General features: G+C 37.1%; 1 protein-coding gene across 7 annotated transcripts in view; it reads right to left on the reverse strand.

Moving 5' to 3' along the window:
- Positions 1 to 16,951, reverse strand: part of RNF38 (ring finger protein 38) — a 202,084-nt gene that overhangs the window by 117,125 nt on the left and 68,008 nt on the right. For all 7 annotated transcript variants that reach the window (XM_021004515.2, XM_021004519.2, XM_078153033.1 and 4 more), the window contains one exon: positions 2,173 to 2,243. In XM_021004515.2, the coding sequence (XP_020860174.2) occupies positions 2,173 to 2,243 (71 nt within the window). The remainder of the gene's footprint in view (positions 1 to 2,172; positions 2,244 to 16,951) is intronic.

Consider the following 16,951-nt stretch of genomic DNA (forward strand, 5'->3'; position numbering starts at 1 on the left):
TCAGTCGTATCTGATTCTCTGTGACCCCATTTGGGGTTTTCTTGGCAAAGATGCTGGAGTAGTTTGCCATTTCCTTCTCCAGCTCATTTTCCAACTGAAAAAACTAGGGCAAACAGGGTTAAGTGACTTGCCCAGGGTCACATAGCTAGTAAGTGTCTGAGGCCAGATTTGAGCTCAAGATGAGTCTTTCTGCCTCCAGGCCTGGAACTCTATCCACTGTGCCACTCAGCTGCTCTTTAACATCTACAGATGAAGTACAAATTCTTCACTAAACAAGGGATTTAGATCACAAGAGATAAAATAGACAATTTTGATTACATAAAGCCTTTCACATAAACAAAATTAACAGCCACAGGTATCAGATAAAATAAAATAATATACACATGCAAAGCACTTTACAAATTTTAGTGCACTGTATAAATGGTGATTTTTATTATTTTTATTTTAACATATAGAATATATATTATGTAGAATGTATATTATACAAATTATATTTTGATAATTATATTATAAATTATAGAAATATAAATTATACCTAATTTTATTGTTGTTATTATTATTATTAAAATGTGCTCCAAATCACTAGTTGTAAGAAAATATACATTAAAACAACTCTGAGGTTCTATATCACACCCGTCGGATTGAAAAGAGAACAAAGAAAAAAAAAGAAAATGGCAATTGCTCCAGGAGGTGTGGGAGCACAAGTGTACTAATCCACTATGGTGGGACTATGAATCAGTCCAGCTATTCAGGAAAATAATCTTTAACTATTCCCACTAAAATCTGTCTACTTTTTGACTCAGTGAGAATACTACTAGGCATATCTACCTAAAAATCAAAGACAGAGACAGTTATGCGGTACAGGAGATACAGAACTGTGTCTGGACTCAAAAAGTCCTGAGTTCAAATCCTGCTTCAGACACATATTATCTGTGTCACCTTGGGGAAGTCACTTAATTTCTGCCTCAGTTTCCTCAACTATAAAATGAGATAATTAATAGTACCTACCTCCCAGGATTGTTGTAAGGAACAAATGAAATAATAATTATAAAAGGCTTAACACAGTGTGTTGCACACAGGATAGATACTTAATAAATATGTGTTTATTTCTTTCCTTTTTTCTTCCTTCTTTTCATATGTGCCAAAACATTTGTAGCAGTTCTTTTTGTAGTGGCAAAGAACTGGAAACAAAGTTTCTATTAATTGGAAAGTAGCTTAACAAATTATGGGAGAAAGGACAAAAAGGGTAGATTTGGAGAAAGCTAAGGAAGACTTACATGAACTGATTCACAGTGACTACAGCATTGTAAAAGGAAAAGAACTCAGAAAGAATTAAGAAATCTAAGCAATCACGACTCCAGAATACTGATGCCTCTTGGACGGGAGGCAATGGACTAGAGGTACATTTTTAGACGTGGCCCATATGTGAATTGTTTTGCATGACTATACATATTTATTACATGTAAGGGTTTTTATGCAGTAGAAGAGCTTTGGAATGAGTGGATGGATAGTAATAATGATATGAAAAAAAATTTTTTTAAATAATGTTAACAAAATATTTTAAAATACTCTGAAGAGAAGGAAGTTCCGAAGAAGGCACAGAGAAGCAGGGAACTTTTGTATACAATAATATAATTTTAATGTTTGATAAAAACACACACAAACCCTTTTTCGAATAGAAAGTCATAGTATATAAACCTTTTTTTCTGTTTTCCTTTGTACATAGAAGTGTTCCTACTTGTTGATGTATGACTTCATAATAAAAAATAAATCATTTTAAATTAAAAAAAGAAAACCCTGAAGGGTATCTCCAATTATGTAATAACAGATTTCAGAAACCGTTTTCAATACTAGGAGGGCAAATATTGTTAGCATGAAAAATAGCCCTACATCAAATTAATTCTAAGGCATTATTCTTAGGACATTACATAACAGGACACAGTGATGAAGGCAACATGTATGAGGACACAGAAGGAACTCTATTCATCCCTTAGGAATTAAAATTAGATTTTCTGGAGTAGCTGACATATAGGAAATAGGCTAAATAAGCATGCCACATCCCTTCATTTTCATCCCTTAGGCAGGTGCTCACCACTAAGTCATATATACGAGTAAAAACAGAAACAAGGGCATCATGCATTTCATCCAAGCAGACATCAACAGAGACCTCACCTTATCACTGTCCTCATTACAGATGTGGTCATGATGTATTGACTGGCACTGGAAAGAGGCACCAAAATTACCTATAAGAAAGGGAAGGAAGGAAAAAGAAGTCAACAAGATTGCAAAACCCTATCTCTAAGACATCAAAATATGGATAGTCAAAAAACTTCAAGAGTCCGAATATTTTTTTCCCAACAAAAAGAAAAGGCCACATACACAGATCTCAAACTTCTTGATTAATGAGCTAACCTGCAAAGACTTATTATTGCATTCTACACATCTTTTCTTGTCTTAAGAAATTTGCACGTAAAAAGGCACTTATGGACTTCAGATTGGCAAGAATGCCAAAAAAAAAAAAAAAAGGAAAATGAGGAATGTTGGAAGGGTAGTGGAAAAATAGACACATTAATGCATTTCTGTGGAGGCTATGGATTGGTCCAGCGATTCTGGAAAACAATTTGGAACTAAACCCTTAAAATCATTAAGTTGTACATCCCCTTTAATCTAAGAATACAACTTACTAGCTGTATACCTTAAACACAAAGAAAGAGCAAAAGGGCCTTTATATGCAGAAATATTTATAGCAGCTCTTTTTGTAGTAGCAAAAAAATGGATAACTAAGAGGATGCCCACCTAGTATGGAACAGCGAAACAGCATTTGAAATGTAAATGTAAACGTAATACAGTATTATTGCACCATAAGAAATGAGGAAAGGAAAAGTTTCAGACAAACCTAGGAGAATTTGCATGAACTGATGCTGAGTGAATTAAGAGAGCAATTTAATACAATAACAACAAAACTGCCAAGAAAAACAAATTTTCCCCTCTTTTGTCATCCTTGTCAACCTGGTGGGTGAAATGAAACCTGAAGATTGTGGGATGCGCATTTTTCATATCACTAGTGATTTGGAGCATTCTCTATTTTAAAAATGTATATAAAACTTTAAGGTTCACAAACAGCTTCAGGCATACTGCTTCATTTGATGCTCAGAATGACTCTGTGAGCACAGTAGGTGCTTTTATTATATCCGCATTTTACAGAAAAAAGCAGTCTGAGAGAGGTGACTTGCCCAGGATCACACAGCTGTCTGAAGTAGGATGTGAACTCAGGTTTTCCTGGCTCCAGGCCCAGGACACTATGCCACCTCACGATTTGGTATAATCTTTCAGGTGGTAGTTAGCAGTTTGAAATTATTCTTTTGGTAACAGTTTGTTCACATCCTGTAACTGCTCATCTACTCAGGAATAGTCTTGGGACTCATATACTTAATAACAGTAATAATTATAGCTAACATTTATGTAGAGAGCATTGTGTTAAGTACTTCACAAATATTCTATTGATTGATCTTCACTACAAGCCTGGGAGGTAAGTGCTGCTATATTATTCCTATTTTAGAGAAGTTTTGGAAACTAAGGCAAACAGAGGTTAAGTGACTAACCCAAAGTCACACTGGCCATTAAGTGTCTGGGGCTAGATTGGCGCTCAGAAAGATGAATCTTCCTGACTCCAGGCCCAATACTCTATCCATTGCACCACTTATATTTCTTCTGTAAGTTATCTATATATCTTAGATATCAAACTCACATCCTAGATATTTGACACAAATATTTTTCCCAGTTGATCTCTCCTTGCCCCACATATATTAATTTTGTTGTGCAAAAGCCTCTCAGTTTCACATAATTAAATGTTGCTAATTGCTTCTCTCTCTTGTTTGGTTAAGAATTCATCTCCTACTCCTAGCTACAAATAGTAGCTTCCCTTCTAAGTATTTCATGGTATGATTTTTAATGTTCAAATCACCATTCAGTCAGCCAACTAATATTTACTGAGTGCTTACCATGTGTAAGACAAGATTTTTTAAAAGATGGACAGGAGAGGAAAGCAAGGTAGCATGATGGAGGATAAATGCCAAAGCGCACCATGGTCCTATAAGAATAGTGTTGAAAAGCTGAGAATGAACTGACACCACAAAGGAAAACTAAAAATAACAAAAATGTTATTGAGTTTAAAAAATATGTATAACTGGAGTGGGAGGTGGAGGGAGGGAGAGAAATTAGAACTGATATTTAAATTTCAAAGATTTTAAAAATAAAAAAAATAAAGTTAAAAAACTGTATTGGGGGGAAAAGTAAAATAAAAGATGAGATAGGACTGCTGCTTGGGGAAAGGGGATTGGAAAATAAAAGAGAAAAGCAGAGTTGCTGACTTTAAATTTGCTTCCCATCCCTTTGACCAAGAAGAAACCTCTCTGCATTAGAAACGATAAAACAAAAATGGCTAATGGAGAGTTGAAACCTCAGTTGAGCAGGCAAGTAAGTAAGATAGGAACTAGCTGCCCTGGCTTCATTTTTCTTACTTCCTAATTTTGACTCTGCAGTTAACCGATTCAATACCACACTGTCCTCTATCTCAAATTCCTTCCCCCCTTGTCCTATTCAGCCTTTGCCTTATCAAACGCTCAACCCTAAATTACTTCCATCACCTGCCTCATCTGCTCCTACTCATTTATTTACTGGTAAACGCCACTGAACAAAGTCATTACCAATTTACGTTATCTCAACTGGGTCCTCACTGCAGCAAGGCTATCCTTTTGCTCCCCCAGTTAGTTCTCTATCTCACCACAGTAACTGTTTTAAGCCTTCCCTTCCCACCTCTGTACAACCCCTTGCCTTACTCTTCACTGAGAAAACTGAAGCTGTTTACCCCAAGCTCCTTCTTTTCCCCTCTTTCCCTAACTTGAAATAACTATTTTCAACAGCGTATTGCACATATGTGCAAATGGGCGTCTTTAAGTCCACCTCTACTGCTTTATCTATTTATAACGCAAAATTAAATTTAGTGTCTCAACTGATCTCAAAGATCTTCAACCAAACGGACAATTCTCCTGCTCAATATATTATCGGCAAACAGAACCATTCACAGCAATTGCTGTAGGTGGCACTAACATTTTTTAAAAATAAAAAAATATGGGGGCAGCTAGGTGATGCAGTGGATAGAGCTCTGGCCTTGGAGTCAGGAGGACCTAAGTTCAAATCCGACCTCAGACACATAACACTTACTAGCTGTGTGACTCTGGGCAAGTCACTTAACCCCAAATGCCTCACCTAAAAACAAAAAAATTAAATAAAAAAATATGCCCAGTCCATTCTCTAGAGTGATCTAAGAAAGGATAGCATCAGTCCTATTTAGTTTAAAGGAACTGATTTTAAAAACAAAGAACTTAATACCTTCAGACAATAGTAGCTTCATGAAGGTCTCCACATAAGTTCTAAGGCCATTAGTTGAGAGATATGGGCAACTCTGAGAATACTTCCACCTTAATGAGAAGCCACAGTATACAGGCCAACATTTCCACAGGAGATTTGATATCACAGTATGGATGGAGCTCAAGCAGGAGATGAGGTAAGTGAGATCAGCTCCACAATTTTATACTCATTTTCTTTCTCTGGGTTGCTAAAAAGTTCCTAAGTCTAACTGGTCTCCATTGTTTAATTTGGGGTAAGTGGTTCCACGACATTTTTCCCCCCTACCCCAGAAGAGTCAAAGTCAGATACAGCAGGAATTTAAATATATGGAGGAATTTTCCAGACGGACGAACACTGCAGATGGAAGGCTTTTTACAATTAGTAATTCTATAAGCAACTTTACACAACTGCTAGCCACCCTTGTGACATCCCAGACATGGTTTTTTTTAAAAGTCTGCTTTCGCTTACTAAGTTCATCTTCATTTTCTCTGGAAAAATTCTCTTGTCTTGCCAATATATTCTGCAAGTACACTTTCATGATGTCTTAGTTTGCTGGGTTTCATGCTATGTGCAGCTGCTAAACCATTCACAGAAAGCAAACACAGTAAGTAGTCTTTCCCCTGCATCAATAACAATATTCATGAATCCCACTGATAAATAAAGCAGATCATATTTTCTGGATTTAGAAGGTGGTGGTATTTTTTTTGGTTTTTCTATATTTCTGCTACTTAAAATGTCTCTATATCTTGCTTATATTAGTTTTACCTGTTCCTCTGAGTTCTCTCTTTGAAATAATTATTTACTCATCACAAAAGTATATTATTTCACATAGACTAAAGACTATGGTAAACATTGGGAAATAACATGTAAAACATACATCTATTTTTTTTAATGGAAAAATCCAAAAACACACCAAAAAGAAAGCGGTGTGTGTGTGTGTGTGTGTGTGTGTGTGTGTGCGCAGAGGCCGGATGGTGATGGAACATTATGTTTAAGGCTATGAATGTGATATTGTCAACTACATCTCTTCTTTAATCAAACCACAGTGGAATATTACATTTAGTTCTGAGCACCATACTTTAGGAAGGTCATTGATAAGATAAATGGCCTGGAAATGGGAAGGAATATCCACTGAAGAAATCTGGTCGTTAAACCTGGAGATGGAGGGTAGGGGATGTTATAACTATTGTGGAACATTTGAAGGGCTGTCAGGTGTTGAAGGATTAATTACACTTGTTCTTCTGGGCCTCAGAATACAAAGCTAGGAGCAATGGGAACAGGCTGACTTATAATTAGAGCTTTGCAAAAAAGGAATGGTCTGTCTTAGGACAGATGGGGGAGGTTTCTCATCACCGGAGGTCTTCAAGCAAAAGCTAAAATACCACTATGCTGGATAGAGCGTAGAAGAAATTTTTGTTTAGTTACAGGTTCTGATGTTCCTTCCAAATCTGAAATTGAGTGGTTTTTAGTGCTTCCATTCAAAATAATTCAATTAATTTGATTTCATCAAATCACAGGATCTCAGAGAGTTGGACTTGTACTACAAACCTCTATCTAATGCATGAATACCCTCTGGGACTATTTTAAATACTACACTCTTTTAGAAATTAATTTTTTGCACGTCTTCTGTTAGGGGACTAAAATTACTCCATGCTAGAAATTCTGGTTCTTGCAGGACATGGCATAATTTTAAAATTCAATTTGTTAGTTCTATGAGAAAGACAAAGATATACTCATACTGCATAAAACTTAAATTCAAATTTAAATGTAGAGCTTTTCTATAACACAAGCTGCTCAAGCACAAAAATTAGAAGAAAAGAGGTCTGTCTGGAACCCTTACAAGATGAATTTCACTTCCAGAAGTACAAAAATAATCGACTGTTTTAGGATATAGTTAACCCCTCTCCCTCAATTAATCTATGAAGCATTTGATAATGAAGGCAGCACAAGACAAAAGTTAACTCTCTGCTGTAAAGAATAAGTTCACTTTTTGTAAAAACTTAAAATGTCAAATAATTAGCTTAAAGCCAAAATAAGAAGCACTCTCCCTACCCCCATACCAGCAACCAAAACCAAGAGAATAATATATAAACAACAACCACGATAACGTAACTCAGATCAATGCAACAACCAATTTTGATTCTAGAGGACTAATAAACAAATAGACCTCTCTCTTCTTGGCAGATAAAATAGTAAACTAGAGATCATGAATGAGGAAATGTACCAAATATGGTCCACATGTTAATCTGTTTTTCTTAACTGTACTTTGTTATAAAGAGGGAAGGGATCCTACTGTGGAGAGCAGTTATTAGGAAATGACAGGGATATAAAAGTATTACTGAAATCTTAAAAAAAGAATAGGTCTCATCTATATAAAAATATTCATAGTAGCACATTTTGTAGTAGCAAAAAAATAAAAAAAGCACTGAGGAATAGATAAATAAATTGTAAAAATACAATGTATTATATAATATAATAATACAGCTGCATTGAATACCACTGTGCTGTAAGAAATGATGACTGTGAGAACTCAGAGAAATATAGGAACGCTTAGATAGACTGGTGCCAAGTGAAGCAGACAAAACCAAGATAACATACATACATGATGACAATAATGTAAATGAAAACAACACTAAGACAAACTCAGATTAACTGCAATGATCAATACTGGTCCCAGGGAACTGATGATGACACACTTTCCTGCTCTTAGGAGAGAAGGCAGAGAATTAAGAGAATAAACAGAATGTTGGATATGCTGACTCATTTTTAAAGTGGTTTTCCTTAACTATCTTTTTCTGCTAGAAAAGAGAGTTTAAAAGGGGCAAGGCTACGTCAAGAAATTACTGCAGCAAGAAGCAAAAAAAAAAAAGACATTCCAGATTAATCTTATTTGTTTTGTTTTGTTTTTGGATAGAATAGCTAGACTAGAAGATTGTGGAAATACTACAGATATAATTTCAGCAGAACATAATAATAAAATTTCTAATGTTTTTTCTTTTCTAAAAAATTTTCAGTTCCCAATTCTTTCCCTTCTCCACTCCTCCCTCATGCATTGAGAAGGTAAGAAATATGATGATACCAATTATACACATGAAGCTATGCAAAACCTATTTCCACATTAGCCATGTTGTTGGGGGGGAGGGAGAGACAAACAAGAAAAAGAAAAAGAAAAAAATTCTTCAATCTGCACTCAGAGTCCATCAGTTCTCTATCTGGAGGTGGACAGCATATAATAAACTTTCTAATGCTATCCTTGCAAACAAGATGCAGTGATGGAGGCTACATAACAGCTCAGTAAAATGAATTTCAATTCCTCTTTCTGGTGGTTCCTCCTATTGGTTCTAATTCTTACTTACAACATCACTAATGTGAAAATATGTTTAATCGGAATGTAAACGTATAGCCTATATCAGATTGTGTGCCATCTTGGGGAGGGTAGTGGGGAGGGAGGGGGAGAAAAATTTTAAACTCAAAGGCGTGTGAAAGTGATTGTTGATAAATCAAAATAAATTAATTTTAAAAACTTTAAAAAGATGAATTTCAAACTGATAAAATGATGGAAAACCAAAGAAAATTCATTAATAGGCTGATAGTTATTAGTTGATAAAGGGAAGTCTTTAATGGAGTGATTGCTCATTTTAGGACCAGGTATGTGTCCTTGGTCCTATTTTCTTTGGCATTTTTACCAATGATTTGGATGAAGGTATATGTAGCATGCTTTTCAAATATCTGATGACATGACCTGAGGTAAGGCAGGCGTAGAGGTAGGAATAACTAATCCACTGGATAACAGTCAAAATTCCAAATGACTTTGACAGGCTAGTATTATGGACTGAATCCAGTAAAAATTTAATATGACTAAACTGAAGTTCTATACCCTAAAAAAGTATAGAACAGGAAAGTCATGGCTAGACAACAGTTCCTGTGAAAAAGACATGGAAATTTTAGTGGATAAACTCATGATTAGACAAGAACGCCAACCAAAAAAGCAAACGGCATCTTAAGTTACGTGGAAAGATACATAGTGCCCAGCTATAGCCATACTGCACAATGCTTAAATTCACATTTGAATGTAGCACTCTGCTATAACATAATCTGCAAAATTTGGTATAAAAGAAGCAAGGAAGGGGAAAAATCAATCAATATTTGCTGTAGCACCCTTTAAACGATGACTGCTATATCTGCAGCCTTTCATAGTACCTGTTTTATGATTTCTATGACCTTTCTTATGCTGGGTGTAAAGCGATGCTAGCTTCTTAGAATCTCGTAACTCCAAGTGCTAAACTTCCTCTGGGAAATGTAAATGAATTTCTATTGCTTGACTGACATGCATATTTGTCCCTTAATAATTAAGGCCTTCCTCTCCATGTTAAGATCTTCTGGTACTAGAAGTTTACTCCTCCCTCCCCTATAAAATCTGAGTTAGCATTCACAGGTAGAATCCCAAGGGGAAAAGTTATTAGCACCACATTTGATCATTACCTGATAAAAGATCTTAAGGCTATTCTCCTGGCAGAGCCCCAGTCCCTTTGGAGACAGAACTCCCTGGAAAGACTTAGGCCTACATTCAAGGGCTAATGTCTTGTAGTTTTTTAAATGGCTTCTTGCTATATTCTCCTTTCATTCGTGAAACTAGCCAAGAAAACCTACCCATTTCCCCAATTAAAGCTTCATAAATGTGTCCATTGACAGTCCTATAGCCTTTTAGATCATAGATACAATCCACATCCTCCATGCTAGTTAATGTTGAATAAAATGGGAATTATTCCTATTTCACATTTGCATCCCCTTAAGAAATTACTGAGGTCCCAAAATATATATCTGAAAGCAGAGATCATCGATAAGATCTTGCTCCCCACCAATCACCGTCCTGGCAACCCCTCAAAAGGAGGAATCATCTGTAACATGTCAGAGACAGAACTTTTCCTGTACAAAAAGGGAAAGCTAAGGAACCATCCATCTCTGGAACTGCCATACCACTAACTCTAGTACGAACACAGATTGGGAGGTTCACAGCATCCCATTCCCAGCTCCAACTTTCCTGAAGCCTCAGCTGTACGAAGTACCCTTTGCTCAATGTCTTTGGGACACATAAGTTTTATGCATGAATTTCATTTTTTTTCTCTCCTTTGTGAGTGCAGATGCTGAGTTTAGGAGAGGCTATTGATTCCAAATGTAGTAACTCACAACAAGAGCCCTCGACTCCAGAGTAGTCCTATGTCAAACTCAGACTGTATCTGGAATGTTGTGTTTGGCTCTAGACATGATATTTCAGAACACACTGATAATCTGAAGTATATCCAGAGAAAGGATACTAAGATGGTAAGGGAAATAGAGACCACAACAATATGAGAACAGTCAGATGAACCAGTTATGCCTAGCTTGGAGAAGCCTTGGGCAACATTATTATCTATACCTTCAAACATATAAAGGGCAATCATGCTGAAGAGGGTCTAGATTTCATTCAACAAATACTTATTAAATGCTTATTAAGTACTACCTCTGTGACTCTGGGCAAGTCATCTCTGACCATGTTACCCCACTTATCAACAAAAAAGTCCAATACTTGTCTATTGACTCAAAGATAAAACATAAACTATTCTTATATTTAAATCTCTTTGCAACCTATTCCCTTCCTATCTTTCCAGTCTTCTTCTATATTCCCCCCACATTCTGCAATCTAGTCATGCTGTTTCACAGACATACACATAACATAATATATAACATGCTATCACCGGTTTCTCAGACTTTGTACTAGCTGTGCCTTATTCTTGTAATGTACTCCCTCCTCACCTCTACCACTGGAAAATCCTGGGTCTCCTTTGAAATAAAGCTTATGTACCACAGGAGGCCTTTCCTGATTCCTACTCCCTCCCTTCCCCCTCCTCCAACAAAGCAGTAATCATCTAAAACTATTTGGTACTAGTTAAAAATAGACAAGTACATTAATGGAACAGATTAGATAAACAAGGCCCAGGAGCAATCAAACATAACCACATTGAGTTCAACACAACCAAGGATATCATAACTACTGAGGAGAAGGACTCAACATTTGATAGAAACTCCTAGGGAAACTGTAAAGCAATCTGGCAAAAATCAGGTTTAGAGTAACAGCTCACACCATTTGATATGATAAGCTCCAAAGGGATCCACAACCCAGATCTAAGAGGTCACATCATAAAGAAATTAGAGAACAGGGAAGGAGCTACTTTCCACATGTGTGGATGAGGTAAGATTCCTTGACCAAACAAGAGAGAGCAAGGCATGCAGGAGATAAAACAGACAATTTTTCATACATGAAATGTTTTACACAAACAAAACCAATGCAGTTAAATTCAGAAGAGGTGCAGTTAGCTGGGAGGAAATCGTTCCAGCTAACTTTTCTGATAAGAGCCTGTTATACGAGATGTATAAGGAATGCAATGCAAACGCACAAGAAAAGGCGCTTTCCCTCTCCTGTAGATGAATGTTCAAAGTATATGAACAGTTTTCAAATAAAGCAACACAAAATATCGATAACCATATAAAAAGGTTCCACATCAACAACAACAATAACTTCTATACAAGGCACTGTCTTAATTGCTTTACAATTTTCAAAACAACCCAGGGAGGTAGGTGCTAATTATTATCCCCATTTTACAGATGAGGAACCTGAGGCAAACAGAAGTTAAGTGACTTGCCCAGAGTCACACAGTTATTAGTATGCTCAGTTGTTACTCATTACAGCTCCAACACTCTATCCATTGCACACCACCAACTGCCCACAAGAGAAACGTAAACTAAAACAACTCAGGGTCCAGCTCAGTTCTCATCAAGCCCTGATTCAGTACAGCCCAGTGGTTCAGGCTTGGAACTAGAAGGAAATGAAACAGTAGTAGACCATATAACATTTAAGTAAATTTTAGTTGACAAGGGCCTAAAAAGAATATTCAGGAAATCTACAGTGTTGATTGAGCTGAGTACAGCTTTGATTCCATATGTGCCACAGTCAGAAGGATGTGTTTAGCTGGCAAAGCAATGGGACAATAATCAACCATGAGAAGCTTCAACTACTCCTGGCTTGGGTTTTTAATGCCTTAAGTCAGTGCTTCTTAAACTGTTGGCTGCAACCCCATATGGGGGTGCAAAAAATCTGGCAACAAGTAAAGGTTTCTAAACACACAATGACCAAAAATTAATTAAAAATCAAACGCATAATGAATCTGAGGTGTTTCTGGCAGCACTTTCCCATGCTGCATCACAAAACTTCACTGAATCCTTGGTTCTGAACACAAAGCATGTGCACTTTGCATTGTGCATAGCCTCAGACCATGCAATGTCAATATACACGGCCAAAAAGTGAAAAGGGGTCTCCAACTGAAAAAGTTTAAGAAGTCCTGGGAAGAAGCTAGCTCAACAGTTAGAGCCTTAGTTCCATGGATGAATTAGGTCTCAAGAATGATTTTTTTAGGGAAAAAGTGGCCTATGCGGTACAGACCTTCCAATCTTGCTGTCATGGTTACCAATAAGATTAGTATATACCAGTAAGATTTTGCTCCTAACACATTCCATCCTTTGGTGACAAGGTCCCAAGGGTCTTCCCCCTCTTAAATACGTGAGTCAACACTGAGGTTTACTCTATACCATCACCTATTCAGTGTTCACCAGATATAACCTTGCCCTCCTTGACTGTGTCCTATCAGGATGGGTAGAGGACTGATATCACATCTGAGGTCCATCGGAGACTTTTGCTGAGGACCTGCATCTTTCTTCCACAGGACTCACCAAAAGTTCTTCCTCACCTATATCTGGTAACTCAGGATTGCTACCAAGTCAATCAAGAGATCCCCTTACCTCCAAGTAAATAGTTTTATCTTTCCTGTGTGGTTAGAAAACAAGGAAATCTCAAAGACTCTCCTACTAGATTCCCCACACCCTTCCTGGGAAGAAGCAGTCTAAGCCATCACGGGAAAAGGAAGCCTGCCAGTTAAGGGGGATATGAGCAATTTCCCAAGGATATATGGAGTCTTCTGAGAAGGCAGGGACCTCGAGGTCTTGGGCAAATCCCAGAACAGGATGGAATAGAGAAGGGTCAGAGTATGTGATCTTAAAGTGGCTCTTCTTTGTCAAGTATGTCTTGTTGGAGGCCACCTCTACGAACCATAAGATCAGAAAATGCTCTCCCTCTCTAGGGTTGCACAGATTTGTCATGGACACCTAATGTGGGAGGTAGGAACCCAAGCTGAAAGGTCAAAGAAATGATGATGAAACTGCTGCTTTAAGACTTCATTCCATTGTTAGCCCAGGGTCCTTTTTCTATTCCTTCATTCTTGGGTAGAGTATAGTTATGGATACTTCACTGGAAACAACAGAGTGGCCTTATCAGTTCCTTCCTGCAGTAGGTAAAGAGCTCCGAATGACTTGCTTGCATACTTTTTGGTGCCCCGATCACTGACTGTGCTGATCCCCACTTTGTTGCTACATTGCTGTCTATTTTGCTGCCCATCTTTCTAGGGCCTGCAGTGACACCTGAACTGCTGGGGAGTGGTGTGACTCTTGCAGGTCAAGGTATCACTAATTCTGGCTGATCACACTGATTAGGTCAGGTAAAGCTGCAGTAATTCATATGACAACTTTGTTGAATTTCCTACAATCCTCTTTATAAGCTACAAGGTGCCAGCCAGCTTCCTCATTAGCCACAGAGTTGTTACGAGAAGAGCTGGTGTAGCAAAGTAATGTGCATAGAGCCAAACCACCAAAACTAAGGTTAACCACCAAAAAAAGGTAAAAGACCTCTAACTGATTTAATTCATTTTATGTCTTCTGTGAGATCATCAACCACTGTTCTAGTGACTAATCAGTCATTATTTAAACTTATTCTAAAAACTCTCAAGTTTCTATATGGTAAAAGCCTGACCTTCAATTTCCCCCAGTGGAGGAAGTCATCCCTAGGAGGCAGTAGTAGGGCAAGCCCAAGGATCTTACCATAAGGAAGGGTTCTCAATTGTCACTCTGATTCTCATTCTCTTCCTTTATAAAAGCCCAGATTTCATAAAAGTTCAGCATAATTTCTTCTTTCTGGTGTTTCAGCCTTTTATAAGACTATAAGCAATAGCCAAGTAGTACGAGCCCTGGAAGTGTGTTTATCCTTGCTGTCAACAACAATACCCTTGACACCAAACAGGGTAATTCCCCTGGGTTAGTGACGGGCTCCTTCCAACTTCATTAAGATTTGGCTGTATTGATCACAAGTATGGCACTAATGGGGTATAAAGCTCCCTTGTTAAGCCATGCAATCACCCAAGGCTCCTCTTCCTTTACATACCTTTTCTTGCATTCATCAGCCATAATGTCATTCCAATCTAATCCTACTAGTTATGATAAATGCTTCTGACCAGGCCTAACTTATGGCAGCACGGTGCTTCAGATCTGAGAATGGAATAAAAGGAGACACTCACAGACCATGTAAGAGTTAATTTTTAAAAAGTTTACTTAACAACAGTATGGATAGGATATTCTGCAAAGATATAGTGTTGATTCAGTTGAGTGTAACTTCCTTCAACTAAACATTTGCCAACAGTGGTGCTCTATCCAATAAGCTTAACTAACGAGTGCCTACCAACCTATATGCTATATTTTTAAGCCTTAAGTAACCAGTAAGCTATGTCAACAATTTATGCCTTAATTTCTTGGACCAATTATGTCTGAGAGGGTCAGTTTCCTCGCCTTTCATGGAAACGCTAGCCTATCAAGCAGCAACTTTTCAGTCTTAATGCCGTGGGTCCCAATTAAAACAATAACACATGTGGCTCTTATCCTCATACCTTTTCACTCTTGTAACCATAAGTCCCGACCAGAACAGCCATAGATGATGCTTCTACCATTCCCTCACATCCCTTGTCCTTGAAAGAAATGACAAAAAAGGAAAATAGCAACTGATGGAGGGACTGTGGGAGGTCAGGCACACTAAGACACGCTTGATGGAACTGTAAATTAGCCTGGTCATTCTGGAAAGCAGTTTGGAACTCAGCCCAACAAGTTAGTAAACTGGGTATATCCTTTGATCCAGGGCTACCACTAATAGACATATATCCCAAAGATACAAAAGAAAGAGAAGGACCAACATGCTAAAAGTTTTTAGCAGAATTTTTTGTTATAGCAAAGAACTATAAAAAAAAGAGGATATGGTTATAATTTGTTCAGGACTGAACAAATTATAATAAATGAAAATAATGGTCTATTATGGCTTAAATTATGAAAGCAACAGCTTCAAAGAAATGTGGGAAGACTTGTTTGAACTCATGCAGAGGCAGATGGGCAGAACCATGAGAAAAATTTACACAATAAGAAAACACCATAAATGAATAGAACCTTGAAAGGCTTATGAACTCTGATCAGCTCAAAGAACAACCACGACTCCAGAATATATACGATAATGAATCACACTTTCCCACCTCTTGACAGAAAGGAGATGGCCTAGTAGTGCATGATAAGACATCATCTTTAGACATAGCTAATATGTGAATATGTTTTGCTTAATTATACTTGTTTGTTACAGGGGAAGGTATGTATATACATACATACATATATATGTATATATATATATATATACACACACACATATATATATACATACATACATATATGTGTATATATATATATATACACACACATATATATATACACACACACACATATATATATACATATATATATATATATATATATATATATATATATATATATATATATATAAATTTGGGGGGGAAATTATGGAAGAGAGGAGCCTAGTGATAGTGAGGAGAAGTAACAAGAAAATAAAATGTGCAGGAAAAAAAGACTTTAAAAAGAAACACAGACAAGAAGGACAATTCTGGAACTATCATGTTAAGTTTATTACATACTTTAAAACCACAAGCTATATATAGATTTATGGTTTCATATACAGTTCTCTTTTTCTGTTCTTTGTATATAGAGACATCTCTACTCCAAATGTTCAAATGGACTATTTGTGCCCGACCTCTCCTAGAGCCTTCTGAGCTCATACTGGTTTGATTGGCCATAATCAGACACACTGTACCTTGACCCTGACACTTTGTCATGATGTCATTTTGGTCCTCTTTAAGCACAAAGGAAACAACCAAACATATACAGTTCTCTTTTTCTGTTCTCTGCATAGGAAAAGGATCATATATTTTGATGTTTGTCAAGTTCACAATAACAAAAAGTAATAATGATAAATAATCATGTTAATTTAATCTAATTCAACATATGTGCCCTGATTGCATAGTTCAAGACCCTATGTTGTAGGAAAAACAAAGAAATCTGACTTGGAATTGGGCTGGAGGAAAGACAATACCTCATCCTTTTTCCACTGGGCACCAGCCAAAACAGTCAGTGGTCCCCCAAAAGTCATACTGACTGCACTGTGAAGAAAGCTGTTATGAATAGTGCAGGATCCCCTTGATTCAAAATGGATTCCTTCCCTCCATAGAAAAGCAGCTGCCTTCAGATCTGGCAGAGCGTGAAATACAGAAGATAAACTGTTGCCTCTAGCTCTCAG

The sequence above is a fragment of the Phascolarctos cinereus genome, unplaced genomic scaffold, assembly GCF_003287225.1.
Source record: "Phascolarctos cinereus isolate Bilbo 61053 unplaced genomic scaffold, phaCin_HiC Scaffold_4;HRSCAF=312, whole genome shotgun sequence".
NCBI classification, from domain to species: Eukaryota; Metazoa; Chordata; class Mammalia; order Diprotodontia; family Phascolarctidae; genus Phascolarctos; species Phascolarctos cinereus.